Source organism: Alligator sinensis, unplaced genomic scaffold (genome assembly GCF_000455745.1).
Source record: "Alligator sinensis unplaced genomic scaffold, ASM45574v1 scaffold1046_1, whole genome shotgun sequence".
In the NCBI taxonomy this organism is placed as follows: domain Eukaryota; kingdom Metazoa; phylum Chordata; order Crocodylia; family Alligatoridae; genus Alligator; species Alligator sinensis.
This window is the reverse complement of record NW_005842174.1, coordinates 1,224,691-1,249,010: the sequence shown is the minus strand read 5'-3', so window position 1 is coordinate 1,249,010 and position 24,320 is coordinate 1,224,691. Positions and strand designations below refer to the sequence as shown.

The 24,320-nt window shown below is 41.4% G+C and overlaps 1 protein-coding gene across 1 annotated transcript in view; it reads left to right on the top strand.

Moving 5' to 3' along the window:
- TAF4 (TATA-box binding protein associated factor 4) overlaps window positions 1-24,320 on the top strand; it is a 54,502-nt gene that overhangs the window by 4,665 nt on the left and 25,517 nt on the right. The window contains exons 3-4 of the mRNA XM_025206840.1: window positions 1,514-2,623; window positions 24,031-24,197. Of these exons, the coding sequence (XP_025062625.1) occupies window positions 1,514-2,623; window positions 24,031-24,197 (1,277 nt within the window). The remainder of the gene's footprint in view (window positions 1-1,513; window positions 2,624-24,030; window positions 24,198-24,320) is intronic.

Here is a 24,320-nt window from a genome sequence, read left to right as displayed (position 1 = left end):
TGGCAGGGGGACCCCCCACTTTGCAGGCCCCCCCGGGGGTGGCAGCGGGGGGAGCCTCCTGCCTGCCCCCCTCGTACTCCAGCGCTCCCCCCCAGCTGCTGGAGTGCCAGGGGGGGTTATTAATCATGACACCTATTTCCTGTATGGGAGGAAGCCGGGTGGGGGGGGTTCAAGGAGGAGGGTGTCCCCCCCGCCCCCCCACACACCATCTGCATCTGTCTGGGTATCCCCCGTCGCCCGCCTCTTCTCGCAGGAGCCTGGAGGGGGGCATTCAACACCTCTCATTCCTCCTTTCCCCTCAAGAGGGTGTTCTTGCAACGTCAGGTCCCGGCGTGGAGGTGGTGGTGGTGGCAATGGGGGGGGGTGCACCCCACCTTCCTCGCCTTCCTGCCGGCTTTGGGACTTGGGGGGTGGAGGGGGGGGTCGGTGTTCCTCACGACGCGAGGTCTTCGTTGGTGGGGGATGGCGGCGTGTAAGATGTTGGTTTTTTTTTTTTTTTTTTTTTTTGTTTTTTTTTTTTTGAGGGAGGGAAAATGTTGTCTTGTGCTTCTTGTCGCCTCCTCACCACCCCCACCCCACTCTTTTTTGTGTGTGTGTGTGTGTTTTTTTTTTTTCCTTCTTCTAAGAGGTCGTTGCTATTAAATCATAGCAGCGGGGATTGCGGGGGAGGGTCCCCCATACGATGCGCCTCTTAGTGTATCTGTCAGTGGCTGCCCCATTCCCATTTCTCTTTTTAATGCAGGACCTGAAGTATCTAAGCTGGGGTTAGTCATAATACCAGGCCTTGCCAAGGGGCATGAAGAGCTCTGGGGGCAAGAAGCTGCATCATAATGGTCCTTCTCAGTGCCAGCATCTACCTTCTCTTCTTTACAATTTTACTTTATTGTTATGGTTTTGGTTCTCAGGTTCCCGTAACCATAAAGAGCAGATCCTGTCCGCTCTTTCTCCTAAGAGCTTTCCCCTTGTCAGGCTGTCGGTTCTCTCGTCCCCACCTCCTCTTCTTGCAGTAGTTGAACTAGATGCTCCAGCAACTAGCTGCCACTCTGGCAGCTGATAGGATGAGGAGGGTAGCCCACGTCAGGTGTACAAGGCATGGGGAATACACCTTATTAATGGATTTCCCAGGCTCTCTGTCTCGCCTTCAGTTTTTTTTTTCCCCCTTATAGTTGCAGAAGCTGAAGTTATTAGACATAATGTCAGTCCCTAGAATGAAAGAGAAATAGGTTGAAGGAAAAAAAACATTTCCCCAGTCATGGTCTGTATTGTATCCTATCAGGCGTCTGATTTCCCTTCTTGGTGCAAGTGGGCGTTATAATTAATAACGCTGCTAATGGGAGACTAGGGGGCCTTGGGATTCACTGGCTTGTAGCTCTTCTTCCTCTGCATATGCTCACCCCTGTTTCTTATTGCAGACAGCATGGGGGGGGAAAGGCTGCTTGGGGGTAGAATGCTTCCCATGCTTCTGTTGTCTCCTGCGCGTTCTCTTCTTGTAACCTCCTTCTCGTTGTTGCAGGAGCTGGAGGAGTGCAAGGGGGTGTTATTAACCATAACACCAGGTCCCAGGGTTCAGCTCTGGATGGAGCCACAACGACCAGTACCAGCACCACCACTGCAGCAGCTACAGCAGCAGCTGCAGGAGGAGGAGGAGGATCTGAAGTTACTGCTGCTCCAGGGACCCTCAGTCAGGGCAAATCGGTGGTTATCAGCACCATGGCAACCTCCTTGTCCACCAGGAATGGCAAAATTGGGACCACAACCGTGCAAACTTTGAATGGGAGTAATGTGGTGATGAACTCTCACCACTCCGGAAGTGCTGCTTTCTCTGGGACTCCTGCAACTGCTAATCCCGCTTCTGCACCTGCTGTTGCCCCTCTAGTTAACAATGGACCTGGATCGGTGGGGAAAGCAAATACTGTTAACGCTGTTTTGCCATCAGCTTCCAGCACTGTCATCCAGACTTCTTTCCTCAGCACTGCTGTGTCCTCTGCCTCTTCCTCACCCACAGTGATCTCCTCACAGCCACCACCAAGCATTGGAAGCGGGGGGGCTACTGTAGCACTGGTGAGGCCACCGATTCATACAGCAGGACCCACGGTTGCTGCAGCTGCTGCAGCCACCCAGAATGGGAGCAATACTGTGATCAATTCAACCATCAGTGTGGGGAATTTTCCTGCTGTTGCTGCAGCCACTGTGGGATCTGGAGTTGCCCTCCAGACATCGCTTGTGAACAGCCAACCTGGTTCCAGTGTGCCGGCAGCACCCCCCACGCAGGTCATCAAATCGGAGTCTCCTAAAACTATAGTGCAGGCAGTATCCCAACAGCAGACACTGGCTGCTAGTGGCCAGCCCAGTACTACAGGGGGTAACATGATCATTGGGCAAACTATGCAAGCTGGGCTCTCTAATGTGGCCCCCAATCCTGGTGGGATACCTCCAGCAGCTCCTGGTACTCCTACGGGGATGGCTAAGGGCACTGCCAATACAGTGGCACAAAATCTGCCAAGGACTCCAGCAGCAACGACAAGTGGTATCAGAGCAACTTTGACTCCTACAGTTTTAGCACCTCGTCTGCCTCAGCCACCTCAGAATCCAACTAATATTCAGAACTTTCAGTTGCCACCAGGTAAGCAAAGGCCTGAGGCTTTTATTTTGTGATGGTGTCTGTTGCTGAGGGGACGATGAGCGGATGATGTACCTTGATTGGGTCTCACATCCTGGGGAAACTTGTATGTTGGAGAATCACCCGGTTTTGAACAGTGGCATGGGATGTGTCACGTTTGTTATGCTGGTTCAGGTGACCAGAGCATGTTGACATAGAATTGTTTTTAGAAACGCTGCTGCTTAAATCTCCCTTTTTATTAAAATGCAAGCATGAACAGAGCTGCAAGCTGGCACTGTGTGAGACTGGGCTATGTGAACACTCATTGCCATTTCATTGTCATTAAATGCATCTTGACTTTTGAAACAGTTTTGTCAGTAATTCACGTAACCTTGCTTGCCTAGCACCGTGCTCCTTTTCCTTGTCTGTCCCTGTATGCCCCTACTACCATTCAAGACGCACGTTGCTTAGTAGTGCAGCACCAGGTACAATGCAAGAAAGCTGCCTTCTTTTCTTACGACAATGTTAAAAATCCAACTTTGCTTTCATGGATTTTGGATGATGCTCTTCTGTTAGTGTTCCTTCAACGTAAAGGGAATTTTACTCTGTCCTTACCTCACCCTGTTGTGTCTAGGGTTGCAGCTTCTGTAGTAGTTCAGAGCATGCTGTGTGCTGAGGCATCTTTGAACAGGGAGTCTACTCCTAGACCAGAAGGGGTGAAAGAAAGGCAGAATAGAAAGCTTTTGCCTTCTGAGGGTTAGTTTTCTCCTTTCTGAAGTGTCCTTGATTTTTTTTGAGGTTTTAAGTTAGATATATTTACTGTTTTAAATGGGGCTTGCATCCAATTTTAATTTTGAACTGAAAAATATTGGATGGACTCATCTGTAGATCCCTCCTTTTATTGGCAGGATGTGGTAGTATCTCTGCTCTTGTTAATCAGTATTTTCAATGCAGTATTTTTAGGTGACATTACTATTTTATACAAAGAGCACCTCATTACATTTTATTACTTATACCTAATGAAATCAACGGTGTGCAATTTGATGGTGTTAGTTTAGTAAACATTTCTAACACCACCATTTCAGTGGTGTTAGTTTAGGAAAACAATCTTGAAACTACTAACCAACCTTAAAGTGATGGTCTTACCAGCTAAGAGTGCAGCAAAACAATGTGTTTGCTAGGCTCAGTATCTTTTTGCATAATGTTCCACTTACAGTATGTGCCATTGTATAGCTCAGTGAAGCCTGTCAAATGTTCTGTATATTTTAAGTGCTAATTGGATGTTAAAATACTCTGGACATTTTCGTTGTATAGACAGATATTCTCTGTAAGGATGACACGCTGATATTTCAAATCTGTTTTTTCAGTTTATTGATAGGTCCCTGACCTTGAAATCCCAGCAAAGCATCTTAAAATCCTGAAAAGTTTTCCTTTGCTACAGTATAAATCAAATTTGTCTTTTACTGTTGATGGCTTTAAAAGGTAGATGAATAACTCCATAGTGACATGGTAATATTGTATAGTAAAGTCAGTTATGGAGAACAGCTATTGGACAGCAGTATCTTTTTATTAGGGGAAAAATATTGGTGTCTTCAAACCACTTCAACAGCATATGAAAAAATTACGTTTATGAACAAAGGTCGTAATCCTTTGGCACAATAGGGTTCTACTACATCTGTGCGTAGCCCAAAAAAACCCCGAAGTAAATGCTTTGCAGGTCTAATCTTTAAATTTTAGGATAAAGTTCTGTTAGTACACTTGGGGAAGGGGTCCCTAAAAGCTCCCAAGAGCTACCCTTTTGTTCTGTCACTCAGCAGCATAACTTTTGAAATAGTTATGCTTGCTTGTTTTATATAAATGGAATGGCCAGATATTCAGCAAAGCTTAAACTGAGGGCTGAGGTGCTGAGCCTTCCTGAGTATCTGGTCTCAGGTGTAGGTGCTGTGAACTCAATATTGTCTAGACACATGCACTTGTAACTGCCTTTACCTTGCGTGGGATTTATATACATTATTAGTGGGAAGAGTATAGATTGCTGTCTAAAAAGGTAGCAAATAATGCCGCAGGTTATGGTGCAGTATGAAGAATTTTTGAAGGCTGTCTAACCCACTTGTGAAATTGCAGCTACAGTACTTGTATGAGCAAGTATTTATGTGCACATATGTTTGGACATTCAAATTGGCGAGCTATGTGCTAATGCAACTTTAAGAGCAAAAGCTGCATGTGCTAAAATGTGTGTACCAAGTGATGACAATTTGGAGTCCTCTTATGAAAAGTATTACTCATTACATGGCACATGCTCTGTAGTTTATTTTCCAAACAAAAAAAAAATTGAAGTACCAGTTGCTTCCTTTCCAGACTCGCAAAGTCCTGTTACTGTTCAGTATAAGGCAAGCTGCATATAAGATGTCAATACCTGTATTAATCTTACTGTCAAGTACCTGATTATACTACCTTTTATAAATAGGAGCACATGGAGAGCACTAACTTTGCTAGTCTAAAATGTGTTGTTTCTGGAGTGATGCCTTTATAGTGTATCAAATTTTAACCTGATAGCAATTTAAAATGACCAAGTTAGACAGGCATGAAACTGGGAAGATGATGGGCTATTAATTGTGGTGGTCCTACAGGGTTCTGATAAGTTTTTGAACTTTTTCTTCTGCACCCACAAGGAATCAAGAGTATTCAGCTCATGGTTTACTTCTGCATTTTATCAAAATCTTGGCTGGGTGGGGGAGAGGATCTGTATTCTACTTTCTCTTCACCAGTATCCCAGGTTTGGAGTTCGTGGCCCTCCTGCTTGGATCAGTGCAGTATGGATCTAAAAATGGATCTAAAGGCATACTTTGTGGCTTGTAGAGGATTCTGAAAATATTCTCTGGTTGTTGATGCCATCATATATTCAAGTAGTTTATTTGAAGTCATGATTTCATAAAATGCACTGTAGTAAGTTTTTACTACTTGCACTAGTTTGAAGAAAATGATATGAAAATACATCTTTTATATGCTAATTTGGCAGTAGCTGGGAAAGTTATGGGTTACCTGAAATATTGGGACAGTATGCAGCTGTTATGCAGGCAGAGTAACAGATTTTTAAAGGCACTTTTCTTGGGTGTAGCAGACTTGCAAGTAGAACAGAACTATCATAGCACAAGTGAGGCAGTGCAGTGAATAAAGCCATAACTAGCATGAGGTGGAAACATTTTCAACATGGTTTACCCACCACTATACACTTTTTAGAGGGTGGGGGGGGAAAAAAAAATAGTGTCTTCAGTTGCAAGCCTGTGTTCAAGCTGTTATAACAGCTTTTCAGAACTGGCCAGGAATAAGATCTACAAGCCTACCTGTACCATAGTATTATTATCAACCTTGAGAGTTCAAAAATCAGGTTGCTCTTATCACAAATGTGTTGTGCTGTCACTCTGCTTTTAATGTATTTTTACGAACAGGCATTGTACTGAAATGTCTAAGAAACCTGCTTGAAGTAGCAGTGCAGAATGGTAGGAAAGTGTTGTAGCTATATATACGAATAGAAACAGTACACAGTTGGCAGCTCTGGATAGTTTTCCTCTCTAACTTGGGCAAAGCTGAAATCTAGAAACCTTCCCTTTTGTGCATTAGTTTTTTGGGGGTGAGTTCTAGTGCTTATGAAAATTGCTGGTTGAATAACATTGAAGACCAAAGGTCCCCTTCACGAAACAAGTATGATACAGTACAGAAGCAGTCAAAACTTATGCTGTCCTGCTGGTATCCCTCATAGATGATGAGAGGAAAAGATTGTTCTTTAATCCTTAGGGCTTTTGCTGTGACTGCCAATAAGGGTGTCAGTTATGAAGTGTACTTTTGCCACAGATTTGCTTCATGCGGGCCAGGGAACAGCTCTCAAATGTTTCTCTGTTACTCCTTCAGAGCCTCCTGTATTTGCTAGGGGATGGATAGAATGGCATAGATTCTTCTTCCCCGTTCCCCGTCACCTAGCTTCTGCTTTTTTGGGTCCCCTTGCCCTTAGGATATCTCCACTGTGGCTGCTGCTGCTCATAAGGTTGCCATGCAGTAGTAGCACTGTGCAGGTGATGTTTTTTGACATGTTCAGTGTTTCGGGGTCCTCCGTGCAGTGGTGTTCTTAATTTTACTCTGCTGCTACAGCTTGCTTGAGCTACAGGCACTGGAGCAATACGTCTGTACTCCCAAGACAATGGCATATCATCAGGCTCATGTCTGGGTAGCTTTCTTCATAACTGTGGGAGCTGGCATCTCTACTTTGTTTTAAACAGAACTTCGGTGGAAACTGATGTATTTAAGAGGATTCTTGCCCTTACTGTAGGGTAGGTTTTTGTTTTCTGCGGGTTTTTTTCTTCCTTTTTAAAATCCTTGTTTTATTGGCCCCAAATTGGAAAAACACACGAGTGTATGCTTCAAGTTAAGCACATGCTCAAGTCCCATTGATTTAAAGACTGATCCTTTCCTTCACAGGAGCCACTAAAAACAATTTGTACAGTTGTAGTTTTTGGCAAATAGCTTTCCATGCTCTTAAATAATATGCACGCCACCAAAAAAAACACAGCTGGGCACAAGTTAATAAATAAGCGTATTAAAATTGGCCTGAAGGTATAAAAATGGACTCTGGTTCCAATCTTGCAAACAGTTTATTATACGTGATTTTATGTGAATGAGTAGCTCTGTTGCTGTCTATGGGGTAGCATCCCAATGCGACAAGAACATTAAGTTAAGATCGTAGATGGAAACATGGAAAACTAACATTTTGCAAAATAAAAGCAATCGTCTAATTTTAAAATCCTTGTGGTACTTGTTCCTACTGAACATGTTGCTTTTCAGTTCCACTCTGCCTTCTTTGTGTATCCGAAATGCTTAATTATTTTGAGATTTTTGTGAATGTGTACGCATCTAAGAATGTGCTGACTTCCAGATGTGAAAGGTACTTGGAAATTCTGAAATGCTAAACATTGCAGTGTAATTCCATGCGTAATTCCCACCAACTTACGAACAAACCCAACTGTATCTGTCTGCTCACAGCTTCCCTGTACAGCTCAGCAGACTGCCAATATTGTGCCTGTTAACTAAGTTAGCATGGCTGTATTTTGACAAAAATAAGGTCTGTAGGACACAATGATAATAGCAGCTTCCTGTAGTACTTGTATAGCATGTTGTGCTTTCCAAGCACATTACAAAAGTTAATCCTCGCAACACGCCTGTGTAGTTGGTAAATAAATGAGTATGAATGCAATGTTAAAGCTGGGGAAACAGTATGACAAATGTTCCGACTTGCCCAAGGGCATAAGAGGATCTATGTCAAAGCCAAGATTAGAACTTGTGAGTCCTGTCACTAGAGGTACATCTGTTTCAAAAAGATAAAATTTAAGGATATCTCCCATCGAATCCTCTTCCAGGGAAACACTGAGTACAGCAAAGGGAAGCGTTCTGTTTTACTTGAAATCTATTGTATGTGGATCCATCAGATTGACCATATATTTTCAGACCGAGTAAGAGAGAAGGATGAAATCAAATTTCCAAACTTATCATTGAAAGCTCTTACCTACATACTAAGACAAGCTTTGCTGTTTATCCCAAGAATTTAAAGTGCAGAGAGTGATATTTTTACAACATGTTGCGAGGCAGAGCAATAAATTGCTTTAAGCAAGAAGGCCCCCCCCCCCCCCGGCGTGAGCTAAATTGTGAAGACGTTTGCTGCTCTTGGACCCCGTACCCACACTACATTTTCACTTCAGAGTTATGGAAAATATTTTTATTTATGTCTACCTTCATAACAGAAGAGGGTCCTTTTTGATGTGCTTGGTACCAGTTGGGAGTTTGGTCTTGATGGGGGTTTGGGCTTTGCTTAATAGTTCATTGTAAAGACTTTGTACATGTGTGGCTAGGGCTATGAATATGGGTTAATTGTTGCCTTTGAAGTATTCCTGCACACCATTGCTGCTACAGGAACTGTCCAACAGTATATTTGCTCAATGAGCCACCGTAATTTTCCATCTCCATCAGTCTCCAAGTGGGCTTCAGAAGCAGCCCACTTAAACTCCGTTGGCCTAGGGACCGAGAATGTGGATGGTGCACATGTTCAGAGTTACTTTTACAATAGCATTCTGCTTTAGTTGCCTTAGCAATGGAAAATGAAAATGCAATAGTTTCATGTTAATCAGGAAAAAAGTGCACTGGTCGGCCACCATGGTGATAAAAACACAAGTCAGTGAACGGCACAAAATACCCTTGAGAGAGAATGTTTTGATATATGGAGTATTTTGTCTACTATTTGCTTGTCTTTTATGCTTTTGGAAAATGATGTTTTTCTAGCATTCTTCTGATACACTAATTTAGACCGCAACACACAAAGCTGTTAAGTGTATGTATTAACAGTGTCCTAAAGCGGGGGGGGCTTAGAGGAAATGGTTGCTCCAATTGGTGTTGAGAAAAAGCTTTCCATTCTGACTGTCCAGAATGGCTTGTTTCACTGCATGCAAATCACATTTTAAAAACCATTTTCTTGATGGTCTGATCTCCATGTAGAAGCCATTTCAAACAGAAGATCTAAACTGCTTTGTTACACTACTCGAGAAAATTTACTCAGAACATTTTCATGTAAAAAAAAAAAAAAAAAAAAAAAAAAAAAATGGTTAAAATAGCAGCCTTGACAATACTTAGATGCAAACTTGGCCCTGTGTGTCTGCATTTGGTACTTGAGGTTTGGCATTTTAGTGTTTGCTATCTAGACATTCAGTGTTGCAACACAACCTTTTATCCCAGGACAATATGTTCCACTAAATAAGAAAATGCTATGCTAATTAGATTGTTTGTTTGTTTGTTTGTTTGTTTGTTTGAAAAAGGAGATGATAAAAACAACTGATCACTCAAAAACAAGAGAGATTTTTCCACAACTGGATCTTTTAGGTGGGGAAAATACTTTCATGACAATTTTGAAATCGGCTAAAATACCTGTCTGCATTCAGCTGTTCAGAAGTGTATGGGAGTTGGTAGATTCCCTGCATCTGTAGGGAGTTGCACTGGCTTCAGTGAATCTTACCTATGGCCATAGAAGAACACCAGTGCAAAGACCCAGATTTGTCTTTAGGATCTCGCTGAATAGTGGTGAAAACTGAATCGTGAACTCTCTCCTGCTCAACTGCAGTCTGCTGCTGAGTCTTTGACAAAGTAATGCTCTACAACATCATTTTACAAACAATGTGCCTGACAGGAAATGGCTTGACTTAGACCTTGCCTTCATCAAAAAGCTGTCCTGGTTTAAGTTACATTTTTCTTAAACTAATTTAGCTAAATATACAAAAAGTTGTATTGCATTATCTATATGTATCACTGTAATGTGAACACCTGTTTTCCTGGTATAAAGGGGCTTGTGGCTATAAGGTTTATTCCCATAATGGAAGCATAGTAAAGTTTTATACCATAAGGCATCTTGTATGCACACACAGAATTGTATCCAGCTTAATTTAATGAATCCCATCCCTACTTGAAATAAGCTTTTATATTGGCATAACGTGAGCAAACCAGGCCACAGCTAAACGGGTGCAAAAGACAGCATAAATGCCCCTCACTTCAAATAAAACCAGTCTTATTTTCATGAAGATCAAAGTGCACTGCAGTATCTGGCCATCAAACCTTTTGTACATCTTTGTAAATCTACCTAAAATAACACCTTGAGCCAAACTGGTGCAACTTCCTTGTGTAAGCAATCCTTTCTCTGCCCAGCATTATTATATGTTATGTGGCACGTGGGGGATTTTATTACTCGTTTTTATTAATAAAGAAAATTTGAACTCGGAAGGGAGTGAGCTGACCCTTGCACTTGCATAGAGCCACTTTGAAGGTGCTGTACAAATACATAGTAAAAAACACTCTCTCCCTGTCCTGCTGCCAGGTTGGATACATGGTTTTCCAAAAGCCAGTCTCCTTGGATATCCATGTTGAAACATAAAGACGTTTGTTTGTTTGTTTGCTTCCCCCCATCTCCCCTCCTCTCCTGTTTTAATTTCAGGGTTTGTGTTTTGATCATCTGGGATAAATAATAGGGTTGCAATGTTGTCATAGCTGTGATGGCCCAGGAAACATCCAAGAAGCAAGACTTTTTTTCTGTATACAGTTGGTCCAATAAAAGATCACAAAAAGCCTTGCCCCTGGATAAATAGTTTCACTTTTGTTTTTCTGTCTTACACTGACACACGCGCGCGCACACACACACACACATGCTCTGTTCACACTAGCAAAGTGTTGCAATAGGTTTTAAATACGTCAGTGAAGTGTTTAAGTTCTTCTGACCAGGATGGTATTTTACTTTGCGCTTGTGCAAAGCACAAAGGATTGAATCAAATGCTCTGCCCTATTTTGTGGTAAATAAAACCAAACTGATACATGTAGGAGTGTATCAATGACTTTTTCTCCCCTCCCCCCCCTTCTTAGAATTTTACTTAAAAATCAGAGACAAATTTTGAACCTCACCTGTCCAACAAGCTCTTCTAACCTTTGCTGCTTTAGTTCTTGAGAATGTATCACTAAAAATATTGTTTCAGTCATGCATTGTAACCAGTGCAAAACAAGTGATTTACATGAAACTGGTGGTTAAGTAAGACATTTCTGTAACATTTAAAAATTCCTGTTTGCCCTGTAAGTACAGTAGCACATCCTTCTAGCAGCAGTGCTATGTCTTCTAATTGCAATTAAGCTAAAATGCTGCACTTCCTTGTGGATAAGATGCACCTTCCCCTAGGGTAATTTTGTGGGCTGAAAAGATTTTAACATACATTTCAAATAACTGACTTTAGATCAACTTTTATTATAAATTGATTGCTTTTCATTACATAGCTTCAATATACAAGATGCACCTTAATTTTAGACTTCTATTTTGGGGGGATGTGGGGGAGCACTTTTATTTTCTGTATCAAAAAATATGGCTTGCTACTCTGAGTTGTTGACCTGTTAAGTGTCAAAGGTACACTTTAGGTTAAATGAAAAATGTGCAGATGTTGTACAAGCCACCCAGAACACATGGTCCTGTCCCAAAGGGTAAACAGTCTAAATAACAATGTAGAAATGATAGCTAGGTGCGGGGATACAAGATTGCTCAGTCATCTAACATTTGTTTCAAAAGCAACAATAGCTGGTTCCATGAAAAAGCTAGGACTGGCAAATCCTGTGGAGAAAAGAGGGAGCTTGAAGTAAATGAAGAGCTATGGCAGGAGCTCCTCATAGAAGGATCAGCATGGAAGAAATGTGGGAGAACAATTTAAAGGGATTAGTGATTCTCTGAACTGGGAGAGGGGTTAGGAAAAATATGAGCATGGGAAGCAAGAAAGGAGATAAGGTGGAGAAAACTGTTTGAAGAAAAGAACAAGGAACTTTAAATTTGATTCAGTGATGTTACCCTTTAATAAAATGCACATCGCTAATATCCTTGCATATATGTCAATAGTAAGGAAAAAAGGGTTCATATCCATGCTGTGTTCTTCAGTCTCATGTGTGTCCTTTTATATTCTCTTTCCTAGCATACCACTCTTCTGAGAGGGAGAAAAGGAAAGGGCTCTCTCACATTTTGTGGGTTACCCAACACTGGCTTTTTTAAAACTAGTACTTTTTCTTCTCTTGAATACATCACGAAAGTAGGAAATCTTTTGATGTCTTGTCCCTTTAAGTAATTTGATTTGGGATTTCTGGGGGAAGAAATTCCTATTGCCACCTCTTCTGGTTTGCCCTGCTTTGGAGTAAGACAGTACTAAAAATGTTGCAGGTCTTAATCTCGTCTGCATAAGGCTTGCAAAAGTGTAGCTGGTCACACTGGTGGGAATTCTCTCCTAAAGCTCTCAAAGCTTTTTTTAAATAAAGTCAAATTGTATTAATTCGCTGTAATGCATTAAGCAACTCTTAGTTGATTTGTTTTACTTTTTTTGATAGTCTGTATGTGTTCTAGTCTCAGAATCTCTCCCTTGTTGCATTTTGATAAAAAACCAAGATCATTAGAAGTATTTCATCAAAAAAACCCAGGAGAAACGTGCATTAAAGAAGCTTGAAACCAGTCTTTTCCATGTTTAGACCAGAAATTTTCTCCTGGACCTGAGAAACCTTCCATAAAGCTATACCAGCTTAAGTGAGAAGTAGTAATTTTGACAAATACACACTGGGCATGTCTACACATGCATTTATGCTGGCTTAAATTTACTGCACCGTAAGCAGGAATAGGTCACTGTCTACATCTGCAGGCATTAAAGTGCATTAACACTGTGTATGAACTGACTTGGGACTAAAGTTAGTCCCAAGTCAGTCCACACACGCTGCGTTACTGCACAGTAAGGCATCTACATGTGTGTTAACTGACTAATCGGGCATGATGCAGGTATCACATTTATGTTCAGGTTGGCATACTGCGCAGTAAATATGGCAGATTATGAGTAGAAATGCCCATTTTCTCGCACAGTCTTCCCCCCCCCTCCAAAAAAACCCCCAAACCCTAAACAGCTCCATTATAGACATCCTTTCCTATAAACAAGGCATAGTTTTGTATGTATTTAGATGACAAATGGGTAGGTTTTTAGGACCGTACTCTGATTCTGTGGTCAGGAAATTTATAAAATTGAGCATCAGAAGATTGGCTTTCTGTTGTAGAGAACTGTAGTTGTTTGGTTTAAGTGCACAATTTACAGACTGAAGAAATGCTAAGCCCTTACCTGAACTTAATGGAAGATCGGCACCCGTGGAGCATGGTGCTGTCGGTGCTATGCTATTGGCTGCCAATAGCTGTGCAGAACTGCTGTTTAAATCCTTGCCGTGGAGAAACCGTCCTCATCTACAAGGATTCTAATAGCAGTCCTTTCACGCTTGCTTCCCCGTCGCCATTCCTGGCCCAATTAAAGAGTACAGCTAGTTAAAGATAGGCAGCTAGTCAGTCTGCAGTTAACAGCACAACTGTGACACAGTAGATAGCGGGGCTGAAAGGGGCTATGCAGATAACCATGCTTAAGCAAAAGGCAATAAATTGAGGCTGGCAATAAAAGTTGTGCTGTTTGGTTAAGCAAATTATTCAGTTATCTAGCATGTATGATGGAGTTAAGGGTATCTTTAACTTACAGCTCTGAGAAGACCTTAAAAGTATATTGACTGGTCATTAACTTCCTAATTCTGAATGGGCCTGAAACAATAGTTGGTGTGTTGAAATTGCTCATTCCTTTCAGGTAGCTGTCTTTTAATATGTCATGGAATTTGGTACCTTGTGCATCCAGATGCCCAATACGTTTCCAGAAGAGCTATGTACGTCTTTTCTGTCGCTGCTCTTTTGGGAAATGAAGGACATCTCAGAGCAGCAAAATAGATCCGTGCCACAGCAGAATTTAGGCATTGTTTTTGAACAACTCGGCTCCGTTGTACTACACAGACATGACTATTGTGTCTTATAAGCTTTCCAAGATGCTTCTTGATGTACTCACCATTGTAAATTAAAATGGTAACTGAAGGCTGGTATATTTTGGTCTGGAGAATCCTTCAGGGCCTGAGAAGTCATGAACATGAATGTCCTTGGAGAAACAAAATGATTTATCCAACCAACTTAAAGGGAAGCTCACTCACAAAGCTGAGTGGAAGACTCTTTCTTTCAAACTAGAGATTGAAAATTTGACCAGGAAGTGCTGACTCGCATATCCAAGATTGTATAGCTTTCTGCGATACAAAGTCCAAATATGTTGCCTGAGATTGTTGCAAAGCCAAGGGTAGAGAATAGATACCTTGTGTTTGGGAAGGTGCCCATATTCCTTTGTCTTTTAGCACAAGAACCATGACTCTGATCCCCAGGTTCCTCATTTGTTGATGGTACCACTAGGCGACCCACTGCAGATTACTCCTAACTAGCTACTGAAGCAAATCCCGCTGGTCCTACCCTTCAGAAGCTTAATATGTTGGCTTGGAGCTTGATGCAGAGCGTCAAAGAATGTGACTTTATCCATCACTAACTGACCCCCATCTGAAATGCAAGAAGGATGGTAGCTCAAAAGTGTCCAGAAACACTTGAGGAATTTTTTAGGATAGTGCAGTAGGAAGGACAAAATATGTAGAAGACCTAGAGAGGCCCCTTCTGGCTCTCTGTTCCTAGAATTCTCTCTCCAGTTCCCATTTAGGTCCAGGTAACTGTGAGCTTTATTTACTAATGCTGCTTGTAAGCGTGTGTAATACAGTAGCTTTTGACAGCAAGAAAACATGATATCAGAACTACATGGGGAAAAAAATAGCCTTGTCTTTTTTGTGACGAAAAACCAAAGTCGGTATTTTAAGTATTAAGTTTTTGGTATTTTCATGTACACACATTTTATGTCCTTGTGTGTGAGGGTGAGTTTCTCAGAATAAATTGTGTGCCTTCTCTGTACCACTGGGGGCCCTCCATGCCCTCCCCAAATGCCATTCTCATCCCCTTACCCTGCCTAATTTAATTGGCCTTTCTGCTTTTGCTTCTTGCCTGATTTGCTGCTTTGCTTTCTGCTCACTGCCCTGTGCTGTCTGCTCAATTTGCTGATCTATTTTCTGCTCCCTGTCTTATTTGCCACTGTGCTACCTGTCCCCTCCCTGCTCTGATGTGCACTCCACACAGACTGCCTGTGCCGCTTGTGGCATTCATGTGCAAGCTGGCCCTCCCTACTATACACCATTGTTTTTCAACCTGTGCTATGTGTACCCCTGGGGGTACATGAGACCCAAGCAGGGTGTACATGGGTACCCTAACACACTCTCGCCCTCTTTTCCCCTCTCTCTCACCCTTTTTCCTCTCAAAACTCTGGCAAAAAATTTGGTGCACTTAGAAAAATTAAATTCCCCAGTAATAATTTGGTGTTCAGCCCTCCCAGCGTTGGCCAACATCACCTCTAGCTCAGGTACATACTTGAGTTGTGCACCCCTGATGTAAAAGGTGGCAACCCTACTCACACCAGATCAGACATCTGTCATTCACGGCCTTATGTACACAGCCCTTCTTCCAACATATGGCACATATTAGTCTGTAACTATAAAATCCCCTGGAAAATTGAATGTCTGGGTACTTTTAAAAATTTTCAGAAGTTAGGGGGTACTTGCTCTGTAAAAGGTTGAGAAACACTGCTCTACACTACCTTGTCATACTCATTTTAAGAATGATCTGTATTGTGGCTTCAAAAAAAAATCAGAATAGCAAATTAAAAACAGTATGTTAGCTTAAGATGGGTAAAAGTCTTGTTACTTTTACATTTAAAATAATGCCAATATGCTTTGTAATTACAATATCCAGATGTCAGGAAGTTACCATTGAGCAGACTTCAAATTCAGTTAGAGCCCTTTCTTAGAATAACTTTATTTATAATTACACTTTACATTGCAATTAGTGGCTTTTCTTGAAAAGAAAACCAAGCACCTAACAATCTCTGAGCACAATCTTGCCTTTTTGGAACACCCAAAACTTGATGAGAGTGGTCAGCACTGCAAGGGACGGAAGTTATGGAATGTGTCACCAGACATGAAATGCTGATTAGAGAAACATTTGGAGAAATTTAGATGGGAATGATTCTGCCTTCAGCAGGGGGTTGGACTAGATGATCTTCTAATGTCCCTTCTAGCTTTATTTTTCTTTGAAAAAGCTTTTGATTTTTAGAGCGGGTTTCTCCATCACAGGGATCCACTGCTTTTGTTAGGCCTGAAAAGCTGTAGTGTTGGCCAAGCAAGAGGTCTGTCATGTCACTTGCTTCATGATGTGCTCTGGCAGTGTACCTGTTGAACTGTACTCATCCCATCCCTAGTTCCTGTTGTCATTAGGTGCCATGTTTCCAAGGCAGGCTCTCACTTTTTCATTCCTCCTACTGTCTTGATTTTTATTTGATAGATGGGCATTGTGTCTGCTTGCAGTGAGGACAGGGTTTGCAACTAGGTTCCCAAGGTCCCTTATCAGGGAAGCTCAGGCAGTTGTGTATAGTCTGTGGCTCTCACTACTTTTTCAGTAGATGCCCAAGTTGGGCAGAAGTTGAACCAAAGTTGGTGGGGGGGGGTTTCCCTTCATCTTGACAACTGGCACGTGACAATGGGTCAGTCTTTGACTGATTGTCCCAGTGGAGGCTTCCATCACCATCATTTTCCAAGAGAAGTTTCTAGCCAAGTCTCTCCTTTCCCTGAGTTTCCCTTAGTCCACTAAGGTGCACTTGCATGTAGGCAGCCACCTTTTGGCTCAAGTATTAAACAATCCAATGTTTCTCCATAATCTCTTTAAATTGGGAAGATTTTTCTGTTCTCCCTTAGGGGAAAAATCTTAATTTATTTCAAATGCTCTTGAGCCAAACATATTAAGTTAAGTCATCTATGTATCTCTGAAAACATCAGAGAAAGGGGCAAAACATCCCTTGCAGATTGAAGACCTGTCAAGACTCAACGGTGTTACCAAACGAAAGGAACACGTGCATAATAGTGTTGGAGTGCACTCGTTGCCATGATGGTTCAGGAAATATCTGAGATAGAAGGTGATATCTTTTCTTGGGCAAACTGCATGGTTGGGACAGATCTTAGGCAAGCTTTTGAGTACAAAGTATGCCTGTTGAGGTCTGAGAGAGAAGCAGACACATTGCATCATAGAAAATTAGGTTTTGAAGGAACCTCGGGAGGTCACATCTAGTCAACCCCCCCTGCTCAAAGCAGGACCATCCCCAACTGGCTGATCCCAGCCAAGGCTTTGTCTAGCCGGGTCTTAAAAATGTCCAAGGATGGAGATTCTACCACCTCTGTCACCAACCTGTTCCAGGGCTTTAATACCCTCCTCATGAGAGTTTTTACTAATATCTAGTCTAAACTTCCCTTACTGCAACTGGAGGCCATTGCTCCTTGTTCTGTCACCTGCCACCACTGGGAACAGTCCAGCTCCATCCTCTTTCGAACACCCCCACGCCAGGTAGTTGAAGGCTGCTATTAAATCCTCTTTGTCTTCTCTTCTCCAGACTAAGCAAGCCCAGTTCCCTCAGCCTCTCCTCACAAGTCATGTCCTGCAGCCCCCAAACCATTTTCATTGCCCTCAGATGAGCTCTCCAGTTTGTCCACATCCTTTCTGTAGTGGGGGGCCCAAAACTGGACACAGGACTCCAGATGTGGCCTCACCAGTGCCAAATAGAGGGGAGGAATCACCTCCCTCACTCTGCTGGCAACACTCCTACCAATGCAGCCCTGTAGCTCTTTTCCTTTTTGGCAGCAAGGGCACTGTAACCCCCCGGTCCTTTTCTGCAGAGCTGCTGCATAGCCAGTTAGTCCCCACCCTGTACCAGTGCATGGGATTGGTTCGTCCTAAGTGTGGGACTTCGCACTTGTCCTTATTGAACCTCATGAGATTTCTTTTGGTCCAGTCCTCCAGGTTAGGTCACTGAATCCTAGCCCTACCCTCCAGCATATCTACTACTCCCCTAGTGTGGTGGTATCTGCAGACTTGCAGAGGGTGCACTCTAGCCAATCTTCCAGATCATTGATGAAGATACTGAACAAAACGTGTCATTCCAAGAGATGGAAGTCATCTTTCTAGACCTCTGGAGAAGTTTGTAGTGTGTGAATGGTCCATCACTGATGACAGTTAGTCATGAAGCCAGCTAGAAATTGCGTCAAGTCCAGCAGAACAAGTTCAAGTCTCTTCCCCTACACCCTCCAAGCAATCAACTCCTTTGTCACAGCTTAGCTCAAACCTGTTTCAGTTAGTTCTAGAAAATCCTTTATCATTGTGACTGGAGCAGGCTCTCCAGAGGGCTTGTGGACAGCAAGATTGAGAACTCAGAGGGGCCTTGAATCCACCCTTTTTTGGTTTCTGTACTGCAGTAGTACGTGTGGTGTCAGCTCGCAAGGCCTTATCCATCACTTACTCCCACTTGTATTCTCAGAGGAGATTCTGTAGAGACAGAAGGGGTAGTAATAGAAAGCTGTCATCTATTACGATGACACCAGCTTGCTTGTGATGCTATTGAATTTTCTGCCAGGTCAAACATCTGTAGCTCTCTGCCACAAATAAGATACAAATACCATTTTCACAGTCAGCCTTGCTCAGGCAACATCTGATGGGGATGAAGCTTTTCTACAAATCCCTGGGAAAAAGCTAAATGATTTATCATATTTCAATAAAAAAATCTCTGTGGGAAGAAGACTCAATTACTTTACATCTAGGGGAGGTTTTGCCTCAGATGAGGGGCCTGTTGAAAGTGTTGGAGAAGAATACAGTTTCATGAAACTTCTTTTAACCCTGATCTATCTCACTTTGAAATCCAAGACTCTCTATCCCTGAAAGATGTCTCCGAAGTCCCTTGGCTTGAGTCTAGTGATAAAAGTTATTCCAGGTATATTGTAGTAATCAAAACTTTAGAGGCTTTTGCTGGGATGTGAACCTGATCATCCTTAACTTCTGTGAACGACTTGCTTCATAAAGAGTTATGCTGATTCTTCTGATTTGATAGGGTTCTGCCTGGGATTTGTGGTGTTCTGTAGATATTAAAGAGTCTCATCTTTGTATGATAAAATAACTGGTCACCAAATGTTTCTCTCCTTTCCGGGCATGTTATCAGTTGCAGGCAGTGCCCTTTGGCCTGTGCTCTACTGTACAGGTGCTTTAGGAAACTGATTGTTTTATCACTATTCTGAAATGAGATGTCATCTAGGTACCCTGTTATCTAGATCAGTGTTTCCCAATCTTTTCCAGCCCAAGGCACACTTTTATATTAATACATTTTTTTCTGCAGCACACCTGTTAAGGCATTTCCCATCCCCATACAATGATGAGTTCATTGTAGCTCATCACCGCTACAAAGTTCTGTGACATACCTGTTCCTTTCTGATGCCACACCGATTGGGAAACACTGATCTAGATGACTGCCCAGTGAAAGCATGGTAAGAAATGCAACAGTTTGCCACGTAGCTTGTGTGGGAGACTGGATGGCCCAAACTATTTGTGACTGTCTAGTAAATCTTCAGAAAAGTTCCTTAACTCATCAAATGACTTGCCTGTTTGGAGGCGTTAAATCATCCTGATCCTACTAAATGAAAATCCCTCTTCCCCCCCCCCCCGGTTTTGTTTTTTTGGGTTTTTTTGTTCTAAATGTACACGGTTGTATGCTCCAGAAATGATGCAAGTCACTGAAGCTTTCTTTCACTAAGGACTTGGCAGTTTGTCTCCACTACCTTTGCATATGGAGTAATTCAGTTTTTCTTTGTTTTCTTCAGTGAAGATTGAGGTGTAAAAATTTGACTGGCGTATCATATCTGACCTACTTTATACATGTTGCCATTTCAAGCTTTTGGTTGATACGTCAGTTGTTATTTCTTTAAATAATGAAACTTCATAAACAAAATACTGGATAGTAGAAACATAGCTTGTGATGCAGGTATTTTATGGGAGGGGGTGTGTTCAGAAAGCAGTGAAGTCTTTCCCAGAAAAACTTCTCGACTGTTTAGCTCAGTTGACTAGAGCATAATGCTAATAACACCAGGGTTGCAGGTTTGATTCCCAGTTGAGAGTAGATGATCTTATGAGGTCCCTTCTAGCTTTACTTCTCTATGAAATATAAAAGTTTCTAAACACCCGACAGTAATAAGAGACAGACAGTTAGGCAAGCATTTGCTGTATGCTTCTGCTACTTTACATTACAGCCTTAAGAAAGTCTGTGGATCCAATGCAGTTTAGCTGCCATGCAGTATAAAAATAAAAATGTTCCTTCTGAGTTTATCCAAACATTTGTAGTATGACCAAGAACTTTGATTGCCACCGCAAAAGTATGAAATTGTGAGGGTGAGAATGGGAAGGTGGTTGTTTGTAGTCCATAGCATGAAAATGTTTGATAGGCACAGTACCAGTCAAAAGCTGCAAACCATTTTCAGCTGAGGGCTATTCCAAGTCAGTTTTAGAAACGTATTCAGAGCTGGGATAAATTTTATTCAATTCGGATTGAAATATTACAGGTTTTTTAGGTTTCTACTTCAAATGAAGGGAGCAGTTCAACAGCTAATTGAAGCTTCTAGCTAACTTTTATTTTTAAAAGTGGATTAGGAAAAGTGTTCTTTAGTGCTTGAATTTTTGTAGTAGACGTGATGAGAAATGAATCAAAGATCGTATACACGTATATATCATATACATTTGTTACATGTGATACTTTCTGTACCTCATTGATTACAGGGCACAAAATATGATATATTCTCTAAGCACTTTTTTCTTGGTATCCTTAATGATCTGATTGTCTGGAAGGATACGGAGGATCTTAGCAAACACATTTTCTGAGAAAACAAAATAGAGACCAGCAATTTAGTCTGGATAAATATTAAACTATAACTAAAGCTTCATCATATTTTTTTCATTGGAACACTTCCAATAACAGTTACTGAAATTTGTCTTTATTGGCTGCTGGTGGTCAAATAGCAATTCATTCCTTGTGGAACAAAAATAAACTAAAACTTGTCAGGATCCTTGTGGAAGGACAAGTGTCCTGTGCTGTACTTGCATAGTGAAGTTAAATATGAAAGTGAAAGATATTTTGGTAGCTGTTCCTAACTTTCAGTAATTTCTGCTCTGTCCACATGTACATGCTCTTGACTGTGGCATATCTGAATTTGACCATTGCGCGATTCTAGATGTAGTACTGTCAACAGTTACTGTAGAATGAACAGACTGGAAAACCTTGGCTTGCAAGTACAAATGAGACTCCTCTTAATTTTTTGGCCCTCCGTTTTGTTTGGGTCACATGCAGCCTTTAGTATTCCATTGCGAGGATGGACACTGTCAAAGTCAGGATTTCTTGGTAAGTAATTTTCTTGGTTTAGGCCAAGGGGGGACCTTGCCTAACATAGAGAATTTTTTTTTAAACAAGTAGCTCCATTGAGGATCCCATTTAACACCAATGCTTACAGTTTTACGCTTCCAGCTTGGTTTTTGTAGTAAGCAGAGTTAAAACTGCAGTCTTCATTCAACGGAACTGTGTCTGAGTTAGGGGAAAAAAACACTTCTTTTTCCCCTTAGTCTCAGGAAGACTTGAGAGATTTGAAGTGTCCTGTCATCATCAGTCAAATAATCCTAACATACCTGATGAATTTTTCTGGGAAAGATTTTCACAGCAATTCTTCCCTCCTCCCTGAAACTTCTTTGAATTGTGTATGTTTTCATAAATTGCTAACAACAAACATTTATTTATTTTTCCAATTTCATGGTTTTGACCCACGTTAGACTGCAGTTTGTAGCCATACTTTTTTGTGCCTACTTGTTGCTGAAAGTGAAACCTCCTTAGCATGCATCTGTTGCCTGTAGTAGTATGAATCAAAACTCACTTTCAGACAGCTAATATAGTTATTCTATATAATGCTCATGCACGCTCCAGTTCTGCATGTCTGCTGGCTGTCAGAACAGTGTATAAAGAATTTGACCCTGCCAAGTATTTAAAATTTCCCACAGGAAATGATCTTGCTTTTATACCTGTATGAGAGTTTACCAGCTGTGTACCAGTAGCTGTGTCTCTAAACTGTAACTAAATGTGGAAGATGTTTTTCTTTCAGATCTGATGTAGAAACTAGATGCATTTTAATTAACTCGACTACCTACAATATTATAATCGGGGATCCTGGTTTTCTCTGATTTAAAACAGATCCCCAATTTTCAGTTAAAAAAAAAACAAAAAAAAAACGTAACCCCGAATCCACATTTTTACACTATTAAAATGAACCCGCCTCCCCCCCCCCCCCCCAATTAAAAAAAACCCCCCCCCCCCCCCCCCCCTCTCTCTGTATCAGTGGTGTTTCATTTCAATCACAGAAAAATGAAGATTTGGGGTTACTTTTTTTTTTTTAACTGAAAATTGGGGATTTTTTAAATCAAAGACAACCCTGATGATAATATAGAAAAATGAGTACTTTCTTCCTCCTCAGGAAAATACTTTAAAAATTATTCATGCTCCTAGCTACAGGTCTCGTGGACAGTATGCATCGGTCAGTAACTTTAAAACATTAACTGAGCCAAATAATTGAAATTGGCCCCTTGCTAATGTAAACTATCTCAAACATTTTTTAATGATGATTTGGTTCTATGAAGAGAGAGAGAGATTATATCATAACTGTTGGAGACCCTTTTTTAAGTGTAGCATCAGGATATATAGGGGAGATAGGTTGCATGTTGAACGTAGACCATTAAAATCTTCTTGTGGAGCAGTTAAACAAATTTGCGCGGTTTGACAACACTGGGTTTGAAACCTGCCAAGAAAGTAGTAGGAAGTCTTTGTATCCATTCAGATGAGGTGCTGAAACGTTTAGAAAAGCAAACTAGAGCATGACTGTTTCCAACAGTTTGTTCTAAAACTGTTCAGAGCAGATCTTCAGCTATTGCTGGAGAGGGCGAGAAAGCTCTAAATTATACCTTGTTTGTTGAGTTGCACTTAAAACTAAATTATCTGGTCTTAATAGTGCTTCTGTTTTTCTGTAAGCGCAATTTTATACCGACAATTTGTCACTTAGGCAAAAATTTTCAGGAATGTTCGCTAAAATTTGGGTGCCCAGTTTAACTCATTAGTTTTCTATACCCCTGAAAAAGAAACCCTATTTATGGCTCCTGTTGATTTGATTGAAGAGCGTAACATCAATGATCCCTGGGAAATGTGGTTAGATGTTCCAGACTCTCTCTGAACCTCCAGAAAAGGCGGTCAGCATCTGAAAATCTGTCCATTAAAATCTGATTTCCCCACGTTTATCCAGCTGGCTTCAGCATGTGGATGTGTCTGACTGAACAGGGAATGACTGCCTCATTTCCTTCTCTCTTTTATTTTTCTTTTGGGGTGTAATGCAGCACAGTACCGTCTGTTACAGATGCACTTGAGAAAGATTATGATTTTATAACCACTTCCAGTACTAAATTTGTTATGGGAAATTAATTTAGAAGTTAGACAATTGTGTTATCATTGCTGATGAAGCCTGCTTTTAATTGGCTAACTTTTTTTTTTTTTAAGGCAAGACTAATAGGAATCATGTTTAATGGCAGGATTTTCTTTCAATCAATGTGTTTCATAAAAAGTGAATACCTTCATGTCAGAAAAGAATAAGTAGCATGTTTTTCAGGCTTGCTAATTTTAAGCTGTAGCTCCGCAGAATTTTTCAAGTATTTTATATCTCATGAATGTAATACTATGCATATTTTGATAGTCTAATCACAGAATGTGTCTTTAATAGTTTCACTCAAGATTTGTAATTAGTATTTGGGTGTTTACATTATGTCAATTTTTTTGTTTTCTTCTAAGCTGTGTCGTGATCATTCTTTGTTGGTGATGCAATATTTCACATCGCATTTAATGCAATATGTGCATGCTGAGTTCAAACTTGGGAGGCTTGTCTGTGAACTTAGAGCTGCTCCCTTTCTGCTCTGTGGCCAGCCGCATGTGAGCTGTATTTCTTGACCTTTTTCTGTTCTGTAGGCATGGTCCTTGTACGTAGTGAGAATGGGCAGTTCCTGATGATTCCTCAACAAGCATTGGCGCAGATGCAGGCACAGGCACATGCCCAGTCCCAGTCTCAGAATACCATGACTCCTCGTCCGGCAACACCTACCAGTGCTCCTCCAGTACAGATCTCGGCAGTCCAGGTCAGCTCATTAATTTCTATAAGTAAAAAATAGCTTCCTTACCACTTGAGCACGTGGCACTCGCATTGAGGGACTCCGTTGCTGGCTTGACAAAGCATTATGTCAAGCGTTATGTCCAGGATG